Source organism: Manis javanica, chromosome 10, assembly GCF_040802235.1.
Source record: "Manis javanica isolate MJ-LG chromosome 10, MJ_LKY, whole genome shotgun sequence".
Lineage (NCBI taxonomy): Eukaryota > Metazoa > Chordata > Mammalia > Pholidota > Manidae > Manis > Manis javanica.
The window spans coordinates 98,779,265-98,796,754 of NC_133165.1; the positions used below are offsets into that span (position 1 = coordinate 98,779,265).

Consider the following 17,490-nt stretch of genomic DNA (forward strand, 5'->3'; position numbering starts at 1 on the left):
TATATACAAGCGAAAAGTTAACTCCTAATTCTAGAAAGTGAGTAATGGCATGCCAAATGTGATTTCTCATACCAAATACAACCACTACAAGAGTTCAGAGAAAAGAGGCTGCAAAGGACTTGAGTCCTTAAGTAAAGCTACATAAACAAAGCAGGAATTGAGTTAGACTGTTGAGGATAAAAGACGGAGGAGAAAGAAAGGAAATAGCTGTCCAGGAGTGGGGGAGGAGAGTACAAAAGAGCAATCATCAAGACAAGAATAGACAAAGACTTAAAATTTAGGAAACCATCATCAGACTCAGAAAAAAGAGATAAAAGTAGAGACATATATAATAAGGAAGCAAATAAGCAAGCACATTTTGTATCATAACCACTTCACGCTTAAACTCCTTGGTGATTAAAAAAAAAAGTAATGTTGAAACTTAGTATGCATTTTCATCTTGTAAACTCAGGGAAAATAGGTGGGATGTCCAAGGACCACAGCACGTTCTCAGAAGCTAGTGAGTAGCAGGTAGACATGCCGAACTAGGAGGCAACTGAGGCCGTACGACCTCAGAGGGGATGAACAAGTAGGGCGGGGCCTAGATAAGTCTTCAAACAGAGGATTCTGTGAGAAAGGGCTTTTGACTGCAAAGACATCTGATTCTTTCAGTCTTAGGTGACCTGATGTACTTTCGTAATTATTCTTTGCACCAATTTTCATTTATTTTATGTTTTTTAGGATACAGAAGCATCAAAACTGTGTACAACTATTGTACAAACCAGCATCAGATATATAAAGGAAAGTTTGGAATTTTGACTTAGAGTATTGAAAAAAAATTCACATATCAATAAAATCAAGGATATGTATTAAGAGCCCAAAAGAATGGCAATGATTGATAGACATAAAAAAATGGTAATAATTGATAGACATAAAAAAAATTCTTCTTTTCTAACCATGCCTAGGAATTGATGTCAGAAATTTTTACTGAAGTTAATCATGGCCATGTGTACAAGTCATCCATATATTGTGTTTACATGCGGGAGTATGTAGAACAGAATTAGCAAAAAAAATTTTTTAATGCTTTCAATAAATACTTTGAAAGTTACTTATATGGACCCTTTAGAACGGACATGCATTAATGGAATATTGATTAAATGAGAAATTAACTCTTGGGAATGTTTCTTAAATGAAGTATATCTATGCTTGGATATACTATGTTCCAATCAACATTAATTATATCCTTTTGATGTCTCTACTGTCTTGTTCTAAAAAGCTAATAAGACCTGCACTACATCATAGTTAATAGGAGTGTGGTGCTTGTTGCTTAGGCAACAGGATGAATAAATGCAGGTCAGAATGCGCTTCAAGATAAACAAAAGCTACAATATGATACCAAGTGGAGACGAACCAGGTCTAACAGATTTTCACCACATTAATAAAATTTGTTTCTTAAAGTGGGCTGATAATATTAGAGTACTTTAACTAAATTCATAATTAAATAAATTAGATTATGGAGATAAATAAATAATTTTTATTAAGACAGAAATTGATTTTGTATACCAAATAAATGGTGTATAGCAGCATATAAGCAATAATTCATGACACCATTTTATGATTTGCTTCATCTTCATAATTAATTAACTCCTCTACATGATAAGTCAAAGTTTTTTAAAAAAGATTCTGTCTCATGACAAAAGTATTTGATTGACTCATCTGAGTTAATTATGTTTTCTTATTTTCTGGAAAATTATATACAATACTTGGAATTGGAAAAATAAAGACAATAATCTACGGAGTAGATCAGACCTTAGTTTTATCACATGTGTCCAGGATTTTTGTCTCCCAGATATATTTTTTAGTTGCTTATGCATAATTCATTCATGAATGTTTTTTTATAATCTCTAAATGCTGATTTGAAACCTGTTTGATTAACCTTTCAGTTTCAGGCTTTCAAAAAAGGATTATATGTGCTCAAAAGTATTTAACATTCAGAACAAAATTATGCTGAATTAAAATCTTTGCAAGTGGCCAAATAATCCACAGAATCCAAAGACCTACCTAACTTCTCATGGGGCCAGAATAAATTCAGGCAAGGGTTTCAGGAGTGGGAATGATAAAGTATTATCTCAGGTAGAGAGAGGGAGAAAGAATAAAGCTTATCCAAATGTGCAATAAATATAAATAACCACAAAAAGACTTCCATTATGTTCGATAGTTCTCGAATTCTTAGTGTCCACTGTTTACTGTCCTAAGTCTGTCTTAAATTGCGCTCAGAGTCCTAAGACTCTCATAGCAAGAGAAATTTCACTTTCTTCCTATTTCAATACCCACAGTATATTGTCTGCATCATCAGTGACCTTGTACTCTTAAGCACGAGAGAAATAATAGTAGCTGCATCTCTCATTATGAAAAAAGAAACAGATTCATGAAGAGTTCTGGATATACAATTACTTAGAGCTCATATGTCTTTATACAATTACATAGCTTTTTAAAAAAAGCTCATGGGAGAAGATGCAGAAGTTTAAACAGTTTGAATAATTGTCAAATGTACAACAGTCAAGACAGGCTTGGAGAAAAATAATTTCAAATGGAAATAAAAAGACATAACTAGCTCTTAGTGTTTTGCTCTCAGTTCTGGTAGTATTAAGCTGCAGGTGTCAGCCCCAGCATTTTATTTAGAAATAGCTATTATTTCTACAAGTCACTTGTGTGCTACATGCCAATCAATATTCTGTAGTTCTCTCTGAATTTGGGGATCAGTAATATGTGTGATGGGAGCTTAAAAGCAAGGAAAGGTAATAAGGACTGTGACGTAGCTTAACAAGGGGAACTGATGAGCACTGGGGGAGGTATGTAAATGATTAGAAAGCTGTATTATGGGTCTGCACATCTCCCCATCCTCTTTCCTCACCTATATTCATCATAGTGAGAAGTTTGCACACACAAGGTTTAGACTGCATGCAGACCGGTATTCAGAAGTACAAGAATGTACTTAGTCCATCAGCCTCTCAGTCTAAATATTGACAATTAATTGATGGGAGTGTTTGTTTTCTACCTAAAATAATAAACAATACTTCATGCTCTTCAGTCAGCATGTATAAATAAGTGAATACTCTCCACAACTGACGGTCTGAAGCAGTTTGCTAATGAACTAAAGATCGTCCACACAATTTAAACTGCTTATTGAACAATTATCAAGGAAAAAAAAAGATCTGCACATCGTAAACATAACAAATTGTCTAAGTAATCACTAAATGCTGATGCTCAAATGAAATAATATGTCTTAGGAATCCAGAATTCACTGAAAAGTGCTATAATACAACTGGGTATTCTGAGGTTACAAATTTATAAAAATCACACAAAGAATGACAGGGACAAATGTTAATCTTCTTTCACTGCCTATAAATAGTACTCTCACCGGTTCATTCATATAATACATATGTATATGGATGCCTATAGATCTCATTTTTCAGCAAGTGTCTACATGTACACGGCAAGTTCAGTCCTGAGGGCATCCGATTTTCTGATGCAGTTACAGACATAAAATTGACCAGTTTTGGTGCAAATCAGGCTGCCTCTGAGCAGTGTAAGACACATAAGAAGCAAAGACAGACAAAAGGCAGCTCCGGGGACACAGAGAGCGTCTTACCATAAACTGCACATTGTCAAATCCATTAGCCATCAGGTGGTTCTCGTACTGAGGTAGCCCAATGCTTTCCAACCATTGTCCCACAGTTTGGACAGGGCATCTGGGTCCTGTAAGAGGATGAAGAGGGAAGCGTTTAAGCAGGGAGTAGCCGTCCACGGGGTAATAGCGGTAGTCCTGGGCTGAGAGGTGGCATTGCCACATCATGCTCCTGGGAAAGTTGCTATCAAAGGAGCCCGCCAGCTTGACAGATTAATGTTCTCAGCGAGAGAGCAAAGTCAGAAGTAAAACATAGTTTGCCAGGCAGGCTGTGGAGTACGACTTGATCCTAGCTCCACATTTCTTACATATTAATCTTTACTACCGACCGGTACGTCATACAGCCCCCAAAACCAGGCAGCAGAAGAAGACATATCAAGCTGTCAGCTTAGGCTGGTCTGCGTTCTGTGTGATTGTTGGAGTACTCCACAGCGAGCAGTGCACGGCCAGCAGCCAGAATTCTTTTTATCAAGTACTCCTACACTCATCAGTATGCAGCTCCATGCTCCTTGCTCCCCCTCGCTCGCTCCCCTTCATTACCCAGCCCAGGCTACACCTCGCATTTTCAATAATAGCCATCAGATAAGGCAGATTTTTTTTGTCTGCAAGCTGTAAGCCTGCTGCCGCTTCCTCCTACACACCCATCCAAGCGTCAATCTTGAGTGATGAGAGCAGTCAAAACAAATGCAGAAAATAGCAAGATTCAAAAGCAAACCAAAGGGCTTAAATCTGAATTGAGTCTTCATACTGGTTATACGTTACAGAGCTATTTGTTGTGGAATTTTACGTTTCAAAAGACACCAGGAAATGCAAAGCTTTAACTATAGCTTAGAGCGGAGCTCACGCCAGGTTCCCTTTTTCTTTCTCTTCCCTTTCCTTTCTTCTTCTTTTTAAAATGCAGCATAGATAAATGTTTCTAAAGCTTAACAGGGTTCGGAGAATAATTACTCTTTTTCTTTACCAGCCTGTATCAAAATGAACCTCTCTGAGATTTTTTTTACCTTTTGAGAATTTTTTTTCCTTTTGAATTACTGCAAAATACAGAAACTGCACTGCAATTTTGAAGTCAAGATAATTCAGTTTTCATTTGCACGGCTTCTTCCAAACAAAAATATTATTAGGCACAAGAAATCCTTTTCCTTTCTGATATTTATAACCTGATCTGCCAGGGTTACCATTCTAAATTAGCTATAAAGGTAATGTTACTGGGTAGAATTTTTTTTTCTAATACAGAAGAGCCCTAGCCAACAATAATTCAAGAATAACAGATGTAAATGTGTGAGTTTTACTGAATGGCAGACAGATTGAGTAATTTATTTAATAATGGAGAGAAACCAGAAATTAATAATAGAACCTGTAGGACTAGGTCATCAGGAAGAATAGACTCTTGCTTAAGATTGGGAGAAAACTTGCAGAAAGGTTAGTCTAGCCTCCCTCTTAACACAGGAATCCCTGGTTACAGTGTCCCTAGAAGAATATCATCCAGTTTATGCTTGAATGCTGCCTGTAGCAGAGCTCTTACTACTTATCCAGAAGCCTCCTGACTCCTCACTGGCTCCTGCTCAGCCTCTGGACTCGCACAGACTGGGAAGTACCTTTCCACATAGAGTGTTTTAAAAATTACAGATAAGTCTCATTCCCCCAGCGCCTGGCGCACAGTAAGTGCTCAATAAATATATATATATTTTTTTTCAATAAATATTTATTGAATAAATGAAGTATCATTTTTCTTCTTTCACCAAACCTTATCTTTCTCGGTTTCTTTCTCTTTTTCAGAACTTTGTCAACCTCCGTGGCGCACAGACATTAAACTTCAAAGCATCATGTGCTCCCTCTTTCACTGCTGTCGTCAGTTCCCAAGTTCTAATCAGCCCTCAGTACAGTGTCTCTTGCATCTGTCCCCTTAATTCTACTTCCTGTTTCAGGCTTACAGAACCACCCCCTACGTTGATTCTGCTTAATTTCGGCCCACCTGGCCTGATGCAACAATAGCCTCTATATTGGTCTTCCTGCTTGATATTTTATAATCTATTTTATATGTGGGTGTCAGAACAATATCTCTAAGACACACTTTTGATTATTATTCCCTGTTTCAAAACCCCTCCATGGTTTTCAGTTAACTTCAAAATAAGCTCCCAACTCACTTGGTGACATTTTGAGGTCTTGTGATCTATTGCAAATCGCCTACCTCTATTTCCCTTTCCTTAGTACTCCAGTCAGGTGCAATTACTGGCTGTTCTCTAAAGCCAGTCTGTAATGTACTCGGGCTGGTTTTATTGTGTCCCTATTTCTGTCCCTTCCTTGGCTTTGGATCTGATGACATTTCTTTTTCTAGTCCCCTCTAAGAGGAATAAATCTCTTTCTTCTCTGTCTTGTGACATTCTCAAACCCTTTATTATATCACATGTTTTTTGTCTAACATTATAGTTATTCATGAAAAGATATTTCTTGAATGTAGGAATATGTCTTGCTAATATTTCATGTTGTAAGGATTCAGTGCACCTGCTCAACCAAATAATGGAATTTTCATTTCACAATCCGAACTACATAAAGTTCTCCTAGATTCAGGTTAAAAAAAATTGTTTGTTTTTAAAATTCTAACCCAAGTCTCTGATTTCTTTATTTAAAAGAAGAAAGCTAGGTTTTAAATAGAATTTTCAGGTCTGGATTTTTGCCATCTTCATCCTCTTTTTTACTTGGTTATAACTTATTGCTGATTGGTTCTAGATCTTTTAAAAAGTCCATAAAGTTTGTAGCCATTTAGGAATTAGTTTTAAGGGATTTTGGCTGCTCAACATTGCCTCTATGAGAAACTGAAAATAATACACCTCTTGTCCTTGGTCAGTTCTAAAGCTGGTACTAGGTGGAGTTAAAGGTAACTATATATTACAGCCTTTAGCAGAGTCACATTCACATTGTTCCTCCTGACCATTTTAAGTGATGAGTTGGTAGATATGCTATACAAAGATTGAACAAATGTGACAATAATGTTTTGGTAAGACATATGCTGACTGGCAAGCTCTTCAAATCCCATTTCATCTTTTAGGATGCATACCAGACACTAAGTATGGAGAAGAATGCCACACACACCCTAGGAGTTAAAGCATCTTTGTTGAAGGAATGACATTGGAAATGGCTTCATGAGATTTTCATTTCTTGAGAGAGAGAGACAGAGAAGAGGGGAGAGAGAGAGAGAGAGAGAGAGAGAGAGAGACAGAGACAGAGACAGAGATGTAGGGGTTGTTTTAAGGTCCAGAGGGCTACATGTAGCTCAGAAAGAATACTGGTAACTAATTACAAATCTTTATATAGACTGATTGAATATTATTATTTTTTAACTATTCATTCATTCAGTTTCTGCTCAGTAATTCTCACATGTTGGGGAAAGTTTATAATGCAGGAGGGAACTGTTTGGGGGAAGAGTGAAGTAGGGGAGGGGGCAGGGAGAGGGGAGAAGAAATGAGCGAACTCGAGTCCTGTTGTATGTGGTCTTGTTAAAGTGGCTCCTCGGGAACCAAACCTCTAGCAGCACCCTGGTACGGGTCTGAAGATCACTTTTTATATAGTGTTTAGACATATTTCTCACTTTACTTGAAATACTTCTTTGGAGTCTTAAAATGCTTAAAGCACAGCTACGCATTTTGAGCGGGCACCTTTATACATCTAGAACTTCTCTAAGTCCCAAATGTGAAATAAGAGAAGGGAAAACAGTAATTAACAGGTATTTAGGGCTACTATGTCCTAGAAAGGGTGGTGTAGATTATGAGCCCCATTTCAGATAAGGAGATGAAAGCTCAGAGTATGTGATGAAACCAGGAATTTTCTTTGGCACAATCTTTAAAAAGAACAGTTCCGGGGAGTTCCACTTCCAGAATGACAACCTGAGGAGCTCCACGGACCCTATCCCCAGCAAAACAAACATAATTGGTAAACACTGCATTAAAAAAATAAAATAAAATAAAACAATTTTTTAAAGTTTCTAGAAATCATCCTACAATATACAGAGACTGAAAAAAATATTTATTCAAGAAGATCTACTAAAAGTTGGTAAGAACAAGAGTCTCTGGCCCTTGAGCTGTGACTTGTTCCTCCCTCTCTTCCTCCCAGCTCGACTAGAAAGATGCTACACTCTGAACTCTGGGCGGATGTGCCCAAGAGAATTCAACTCCCTCTCTCCTCAGCACACATCCAAAGGACATGGCATCTCACCAAAAGCAGGCCAGCAGCATTTCTCATTCCTTCTAACTCCCCAGGTTTCACAGGCTACCTTCCCCGTGAGTGTGGCTGAGAGGCCATGGGCTCCCTTCGTCCACCCAGCCCCCCCATTCATAAATGGGGCCCTATCCTGGTTGTGAGAGGCTGAGAACAGTGAGGCCCTGATCTCAGGCCAGCTTGCTTGAAGTGCTGAGATTCCCTGCCCGGGAAGGCGAGCTGAGAAGGTGAGGAGACCAGAGGCTACCATCCTTGCCCCGCGCCCAGAGCAGCGGTTCAAAGATTCTGCTGAAAGGGAATCAGTCATGCTACATCAATCCATGGGTCCAGAGAGCTATAAAGCTCTCTCCAAGGAGCTGACTTTATTTGAAATAGTGTAAGGAAGTTCAAGCCTAAGGTTATTATTAAAACAATGGAGATTTTTGTGGTAAGCAATTTAAAAGAAGACCAGTAGTTCCATTAGGACAACAAGCTAAACTGTAGGCTAGCTAAAGAGAACCAGGAAAAGAGAGAGTTAAGAAATGCACTCCTGGGGTCAGAACAAACTGCGAAGAATGTTCTCAAACACTACACCTGCCCAAATTTAATCAGACCAGACTCCAGAACAACTCATATCTCAGGGAATTGTTAAAAACAGGAGAGGGATCAGCTGGTGATTAGAGTAGCCTAGTAGCTGGGTGTGATACCAAATGAGAAAGACAACTTAACAGGAAGATTAGGGGAAGAGAAAAAGAAAATTCTGCTTAAACTGCTGTCAGCCTAGATGACTGTGCACATGGGCAATGCTGTACCTTGAATGGATAAATGTATTTATTTGTGATTATAAATATGATTTTCCATAAACTGGGATATTATTTGGCAATTAAAGAAATGAATTGCTGCTAGATGTTACAATATAGATGAACCTTGAAACATTATGCTAAGTGAAATAAGTCAGTTACAAAACAGTATGTATTATATGATTCCAGTTATATGAACTATTCAAATAGATAAATTTATAGTCAGAATGTAGATTAAGGGCTTAGTGAGATAGGACTGGGGGTAAAAGGAGAGTGACTGTTAACAGACACAGGTTTTCTTTTTAGAGTGATAAACATGTTTTAAAATTGCCTGTAGGGATAGTTGTACAACTGTGAATACAGTAAAAATCCAAATGTCCATCAATTTAAAGTACAATTTAAAGTACACTTAATGTGTACTTTAAATGGATGGATTGAATGATATGGAAATTATAGCTCAATAAATTTACAATTACTTAAAACAATAAAAATAATTCTGAAATTTTCTTTAAATTTATAAGAACACAACACACATAGCATAATTGCCTATAGGTATACTTTGCTATTGTTTTAAATATATTGGCATTTTTAGTGTTTTCCCTATTTTTTTTTTTCATTTTTCTTGGTTATCCCTTTCCCCAGGCCCTCCCTACCATATGTGTCATCCATCTGCCCCCTGAGGTAATTCATGTCCACATACTAGTGTGTATCTTCATTGCCAAATCTCTCTCTCTTCTCCATGTGGAGATATATACAAATACACATGCATATGTATATGATATGCATGCAAGGGGCTGTTTTTGGACATGGTTCACAAAAATAGAATCATATTATACTCATTTTTTTGAACGTTACTTTTCTCATTCAACAAAGCCTTATGGAAATTCTAACAAGTAAATGAAACCTCCAATTTATTCTTGTAACATGATAGTCCACAACGTGGATGCACCATATTTTATTCAGTTCTTTACCTGAAACCTCTATGTCCAGTTCTTCTTCTCTTTTTTTTAAACTGTTTAAGATAATTGCAGAATACAATACAGTAATAAGAAAGAAAGATTCTGTATAGAATTCACCCAGTTTTCTCCAATGGTAACATCTTATAAAACTATAGAATGATATCACACCCAGGGGATTGGCATTGATAAAATTCACTGATCGTTTTCAGGTTTCACCAGTTTTACATGCCCTCATTTGTGTATGTGTGTGTGTATGTACTGTATGTGTATGAATATGTGTTTAGTTCTATGTAATTTTATCACATGTGTAGACTGTGTGACTATCTTCACAGTCAAGATAAAGACAGAACCACCACTAGGATCCCTTCTGCTGTCCTTATAGCCATAGCCATGTCCCTCCCTCTCTCATTCCTTAACCCCAGGCAACCACTAATATATTCTTCATCTCTACCATTTTATCATTTCAAGAATGTTATGCACATGGAATTATATAGTATGTAACCATTAGGACTGTTTATTTCATTCATAATTCTCTTGAAATCCAAACAGTTATGCTGTATTGTCAATAGCTCATTTCTTTTTATTGCACAATAATATTCCATTGTATGGATATACCACAGTTTGCTTAATAATTCAACCATTGATGGACATTTGGGTTCTTTCCAGCTTTTAGCTATTATGAATAAAGTTTTTGTGTAAATGTAAGTTTTCATTTCTCTGGGATAAATGTCTAAAAGTGCAATTACTAGGTCATATTACAAACACATATTTAGTTTATAATAAACTGTCATATTATTTTACAGAGTGGTTACACCATTTTACATTCCCACAAGCAATATATGAAAGACCCAATTTCTTCACATCTTCACCAGAATTGGATGTAGTCACTATTTTAAAGAGGTTTTTAGTCATTTTGATAAGTGCACATTGATAAGTTATTGTGGTTTTCATTTGCATTTCCCTCATGGCTAATGATGTTGAACATATTTTTATGTGCTTATTTGCTATCTGTGTATCTTTTTTGGTAAAATGTCTGTTTGGGTCTTTTGCCCATTTTAGAATTGAATTAATTAGTTTTATATGCTGAGGTTTGAGAGTTCTTTATATATTCTAGATACAAGCCATTTGTTGTATTTTTGATTTGCAAATACTTTCTTCCAGTCTGTGGTCTGTCATTTCATTCTCTTCACAGAGCTTCCTGCAGAACTAGGTTTTTAATTTTGATATAGTCTAATTTATAAGTTTTTTCCTTTTATGGATCATGTTTTTGGTGTTTACCTCATTATTTCTACCTTTTAAAATGATCACTTAAAAAATGTGCCTGTCATAAAGCCTATAATTTATGTATATTTTATTCTGGAATTTTAAAAACCAATCTAATGGTCTGCATTTTAATGGACAAAGGCTATTTGGCATACAGTTATGCTTGATTGTAATCACTCGATCTTATTTTATGTTTATTTTTATTTACATTGTTGTTTGCTCATTCTTCTTTTCTTCATTTTTGTTGATCTGGTGACATTCCTATTCATTCTGCTTTTCCATTTCTAACTTTGAGATTCTGTTATACTTCTCTATTCCATTCAGAATTTCCTTATTCTTCCATGCTTGAGTTATCAAACATATACTATTTGAGGATTATTTAAAAATAAGATATCAACTCTTTCTCATTCAAAGACACTATTTCCCTCCTACACAAGTAAAATTAGACTGAAAATATTTCCTCTTTTTTCTTCTCCCATTTCTGCAATCATAGTTGTAATCTCTGGAGTGCTTTTCTTTACTTATTTGCCCTATTCCTAGCCAATTCTTAGGTTTAGCTGATAATCATTTAGAAAGTTTTGTATTAAAATTTCCCTTACAGTATATTCCTTCTATTTAATAAGCTCTTATTGAAGTTTATGCTGAACACTCCCAGTTTATCCATTAATCCATTTGGATTTAATTATTGTAACAATACATTGACAACCACTGTCCTTTCCAAATCAATAATCTCAGCATCTACCCTAAGAGAAAAGGGGAAAAAAACAGAAATAGGGAAATAAAGATCAGATAGAGAGGAAATAAATTCAATAGAAAACAGACAAATCAGTACAGAAAAATCAATGAAACCAAAAGCTTGTATTTGTGATAATTAATAAAATTGATAAAACACTACTCAGGCTAATCATAAAAAAAGGAGAATACATCATTTACTGTATCAAGAATAAGAAAAGTGACATTCCTAAAGAGTCTACAGATATTTAAAAGGATAACAAAAGACTATTATGAATAACCTATGCCAATAAATTCAATGACTTAGATGACTAGACAAATTTATTGAAAAACACGAACTGTCAAAGCTCATGAAGAACTTCATAACTGAATAGCCCTATTTAGTAAAGTAACTGTATTTATAGTTAAAATCTTTCACGAAGAAAACTAAGTCTCATCGTGGCTTCAACGGTGAGTTCTACCAAACATATAAGGGAGAAAACACACCAATTCTATACAAACTCTTGCAGAAATTTAAAAAGAATATTTGCCAATTCATGCTAAGAGGTCAGCATTACTTTGGCACCAAAAGCAGACACAGACATAGTGAGAAAAGACAACTAGAGTCCAATGTTTGTCATGGACATAGAAGTAAAGATTCTTAACAAAATCTTGGAAAATATTATTCACTAACATATAAAAGATAATGCTACATGACCAAGTTGGGCTTATACCAATAATATAAGGTTTCTTTAACATTCAAAAATCAATTACTGTAATTCACCATATTAACTAATATGATTATATTAGGAGATGCAGAAAAATGTCATTTGACAAAATCAAACATCCGTTCTTCAAAAAATTCTCAGCACACTAAAAGGAATTTCTCAAACCCAAAAAAGGCATCTATAAACAATCTGCAGCTAGCATTGCACTTAATTGTGACTGAATGCTTTCCTAAGTTCAGGAAACAAGAAAAGGGTGTCCATTTTCACCATTCCTATCGAACACTGTGCGAGAGGTTCTAGCCAGCACAGTAAGTCATAAAAAAGAAATGAAATGCTTCCAGATTGGAAAGGAAGAAGTAAAACTGTGCTCACATATGATATGATTATTTATGTATAAAATTTTATGAGATCCACTTAAAAACTAACAGAATAAGTGAGTTTAGCAAAGTTAAAGGATATAAAGTCAATACACAGAAATAAACTGTATTTCTATATACTAGCAATAAACATATAGAACTTGAAATTTAAAAATAGCATAATTTATCATAGCATCAAATCCATGAAATTCTAAAGAATAAATATATCAAAAGATGTGCCAGACCTGTACGCTTAAGATTACAAAGCATTGCTGGAAGAAATCATACGGTATCTGAATAAGTAGAAAGATACATCATATTCATGGATTGTAGGACTCAACATCGTTAACATGTCAGTTCTTCCCAAATTTATCTATAGATGCAACGTAATCCCAGTCAAAATACCAGGAGGCTTTGTGTGTGTGTGTGAAATCGTCAAGCTTCTCTTAAAATTCATATGGAAATGCAAAAGGCCATGAATAAACAAAGTAACTTTGAAAAAGAACAAAGTTGGAGAAGGCATACTATTTGACTTTACTTATTACAAAGCTATAGTCATCAAGACAGTGGGATATTAGTGTTAAGATAGACAAACAAATCAATGGAATAGAACAGAGGGTTTAGAAATAGATTGACACACAGAGGAGCAATCAATTTTTGACTAAGGTGAAAGGCAGTTCTGTAGAGAAAGAAAAGACATTTCAATGAATGATGCTGGGATAACTGGGATATAAAAAGTGGATTTGACTTCAGTCTCACAACATAAATAAAACTTAGTTCAAAAGGTATCATAGATCTAAATGTAAAGTATAAAACTATAATTTCCAGAAGAAATTTAGGAAAATTTTTTTAGGAAAAGCCTTGTACCCAAAGCACAATTCTAAATGAAATCATGGTTAGGTACGAAAAGCATAATTTTAAACAAAACAATTATCATTGGAATTCATCAAAATTTTAAAATTCTGCTCTTTGAAGGACACTGTTAAGAGAATGAAAAGACAAAACTGCTGACTGGAAGAAAACATTTGAAAATCATATCTGATGATAGACAAGTACCCAGAATATATAAAGAAATCTCAAAACTCAGTAATAACGAAACAAATAAATAATTTTTTTAATGGGTGAAAGATTTCAACAGACACTTCACCACGTAAGATATATATATATATATATACACACACACATATATGGCAAATAAGCACATGAAAAGTTTTTCAATGTCATTAGGTGTTAGGAAACACAAATGAAAACCATAATGTGATACTTAGAATATCTAAAATTAGAAAGGCTGACCATACCCAATGTTGACAAATGATGTAAGTCAACTGTGACTTTCACATATTATTGGTGGGAATCCAAAATGGTTCAACTACTTTTGGAAATAGTTTGATAGATTCTTAAAAAGTCAAATATACTTTCAAACAATATGGCTTCTCTCTCACTTACCAACTTTACATTTCCCTGTATGGCCCCGGAAGATGACTGGTTAGCCAGAGACGGGTAAGATTCCTCAAGGGAGGAACAATCTAAGACAGGCACAGTCGCAGGGGGGCCATCAGGTGAGAATCTGGGGATCAACAGTGGTGAGGCTCAGAACCTCACCCCCGCTGCTTTGAGAGAAATCTTCTGCATCCGTGGATGTTTTGTTGCCCTTGTCTAGCTCGGATTAGCACATAGTCTACAGGCACACATCTGATCATCTACAATTGCTCTCTTACAACACTAAACTATGTTTTCTACCTTTATCTTGCATCTACCTACCACTTCAGCAGTTTATTAAAAATAAAAATAATAATAATAATAAAGGGAGAAATGTGGGATTCACATATAAATCAAGTATAAAAATCAAACAAATATTCATATTTGACCTGATTGTTTATAGTTCATAATGCGTGATCAAAACCTAAAGTTTCTGTGATGACTGCCCTTGTACTGTTCACCATGTACACTATGTAAGAATTCGTTCACCATGTAAGAACTTGTTCGTTATGCTTCAGAAGATTGGAGACTGATGAGAATTAGGCTTGAGATGGATTAATGATTGTGCATTGAGCATTGACTCCCCTATACAGAATTTTATTGTTGTTAACAACCATTTGATCAATAAATGTGAGAGATGCCCTCTCAAAAAAAAAAAAAAGTCAAATATACATGCACTACGTGGCCCAGCCATGATACTGCTGCATATTTACCTACAAGAAATGAAAAGTGTGTTATCATATGGAGACTTGTACATGAATGTTCATAGCAGCTTTATTTGTAACAGCCAACAACTTGAAACAGCATAAATGTCCATCAACAGGTGAACAGATAAAGGAATTGCAGTATATTCATAAAGAAACCAGACATGCTCAAAAAGACAACATTCTATATGATTCTATTTATATACAATTCTACGGAATGTAAACTTATCTATAGAGTGGCTACCTGGGGACGGGAGGAAGGGGGAGTTGGGGGAGTTACAAAGTGATGGGAGAACACTTTTGGAGATGATGGACGTTTATTTTCGATTGTGATGATGGTTTTGCAGGTCTACCCCTATGTAGAACATCAAACTCTACACTCATTGTAGGGCAGTTATACCTAAATAAGCTTAGGTTAAAACATTAAAACAAAAATAAAGTAGGGAAAGGAAATAAAGAATGATGGGGGAGGGAAGTGACCTATTTTTAGAAAGAACTGTCAGAGAATGCATCTCTGAAAAGATGAAATTTGAACAGAGACCTGAATGTAGTGAGGGAGTGAAACGTTCTGGTATCTAGGAAAAGAGAATTTGAGGCAGGAAATTTAAAGCCTAAGCTCCCGCTCTATACTGTAATGACAAGGTGGGACTGGGAGGGTGGAGCACTAACTTAATTTTAACAGGTTCTTAACTGTTCTCACTGTATATTGTGTAGCCATGGAAGACCCAAGAGATTGAGATAAATGTGTGCTCACTCCAGGACAGTAGTTTGAAAATTGTTAAAATTGTATTAAATTAAACCCATGATATCAGTTTAGGTTTCTAAAATTAATATTCTCTTTTAAAAGTAGAAGGCAACTAATGTTCTGATTAATTTCAGACATCTCTTAATTAGGTTCCAGTTAATCAGAGAGGAGGATACTTTTTATACTTTATTCATTCTTTCAGCATTGACTGAACAAATGTTGTCTTCAACAAATATTTATAACGTACCTCTTGTTCCAAGCATTTTGCTGGGCTGTGGGGATAGAGCTTTGAATATTCCTGCACAAATGCAATTTTTAGGCTAGTGGAGAAAACTGGTTTACCACTTAGAAAATGTCATTTTCAGATGAGAAGACTTAAAACTTAGAAACATGACTTCTTGTGACTGTAAAGAGAAGAGAAATGAATTAGAAAAAACTGCTTAAGTGATGCCAGTTTCCATGAGCAAAAGAGAAACCTGGTGCTATTTCAGTAGGTTCTCCGAGGAGAAACTGATGAGACAGAAAAGCTGTATAAAATGTTTTGGAAGAGGTGGCAGTTATCAAATTTGTTAAGTAGGAAAATGGCTTTAGGAAGAGAAAAGGGAGAGCTTTTGGACCAGAGTTTTTTTTAAAAGAAACTGGATAAACCCTCAAAAGTGTAATAAATCCTTGTTTATCCTAGCACCAAGGTAACTGACATATAGCACATACTTTTTAAAGAACGTGAGTGATCTAAACCACATATACAGGAAGGAAGCTAGAATGTATTAAGCACCTCGTCTCTCAGACCTTTAAGTATTTTATCTCATGATGTAAAATAATAGCCAACATACATGTACTTTGAAGTGTTCTACATGTATCAGCTTGTATTATTTTCATGACAACCCAGTGCTGTTATTATCTCCCTTTAAGGGGAGGAAAATAAGATACAGAGAGGTCATACGTTGGTTAAATTCACCCAGTTAGACTAGACCCCTGAGAGCCTGGCTCCAGAGCCTAAGATTTTGGCCGCCACTCTATCTTGCTTTTCTGTTCTAGATGCACAGCGTAGGAAACTTGTCTTTTCCAGGAGGGAGAGTGTTCACCCATATACATGTCAGCAGGTTTGTTTTAAAGGGTCTCCCAGTTTTTCTGTTTATTCTCCCGCCCCTTCATCTTACATTCACTATTTTAATGGTTCTGAAGTGTAAGCAACGAGAAAAAGCAGGAGGACTCATGAGAGGTAGGAGAAGGGGACATCTTATCACTTGGATATTTTTATTTCACTCTAACAAAGGGCTTTTCTGTGATTCTAAGAGACTGTAGCTTCAGTGTTGTTTCCACATGGGTGCTCAGCCCTTCCAGCCTGCATTACTTGGACACCTGGAATGTGTGTCTAGAAGGACGCTGCTCAGCCAGGGAGAGTACAGCATGGCGGTTAAGAGGCCAGACGCTGCAACCAGTCTGTCTAGGTTGGAATCTTGGCTGTTCTCCATTATGTAAACATTTGCTGTGAGATGGAACATGGAACAATAGAAAGAGTACCATTCTGCTTGGGCAAATTTCTGGGGCTTAGTTCTTCATTGGTAAAGTGAGCTGACACCTTACCTCGCTTATCTTATGGTTTTTATTTGAAGCTGATACAAAATAACAAATGTGAAAAATGACAATAAACTACAAAGAGCCATTCAAATGCTAGGGATGTATTATCTTTACTGTAAGTAGAATGGACACTTGTGTTGTTCACTCGGTCCATCAAAGTGACTGGTTCTGAACCATCAGTGTCTTTCTGTGCTCAGTTCTCTTTATTCCAGACAGACAAAAATTCACAGGGTAAGCAGTCTGGCCAAATAATAGCAGGAAGCTCATCGTACTGTGAAGTGATCAGAAACCCAAAACCCATCATGC

At 36.0% G+C, this 17,490-nt stretch overlaps 1 protein-coding gene across 17 annotated transcripts in view; it reads right to left on the reverse strand.

The window, feature by feature from the left end:
* The window catches only part of ANKS1B (ankyrin repeat and sterile alpha motif domain containing 1B), a 995,298-nt gene that overhangs the window by 375,514 nt on the left and 602,294 nt on the right, over nt 1–17,490 (reverse strand). For 14 of the 17 annotated variants that reach the window (XM_073213673.1, XM_073213674.1, XM_073213669.1 and 11 more), the window contains exon 15: nt 3,632–3,738. In XM_073213673.1, the coding sequence (XP_073069774.1) occupies nt 3,632–3,738 (107 nt within the window). Of the gene's footprint in view, nt 1–3,631; nt 4,220–4,308; nt 4,328–17,490 lie in introns of those variants that run through there. The other 3 variants (XM_073213680.1, XM_073213682.1, XM_073213681.1) reach the window with 3 other exon arrangements.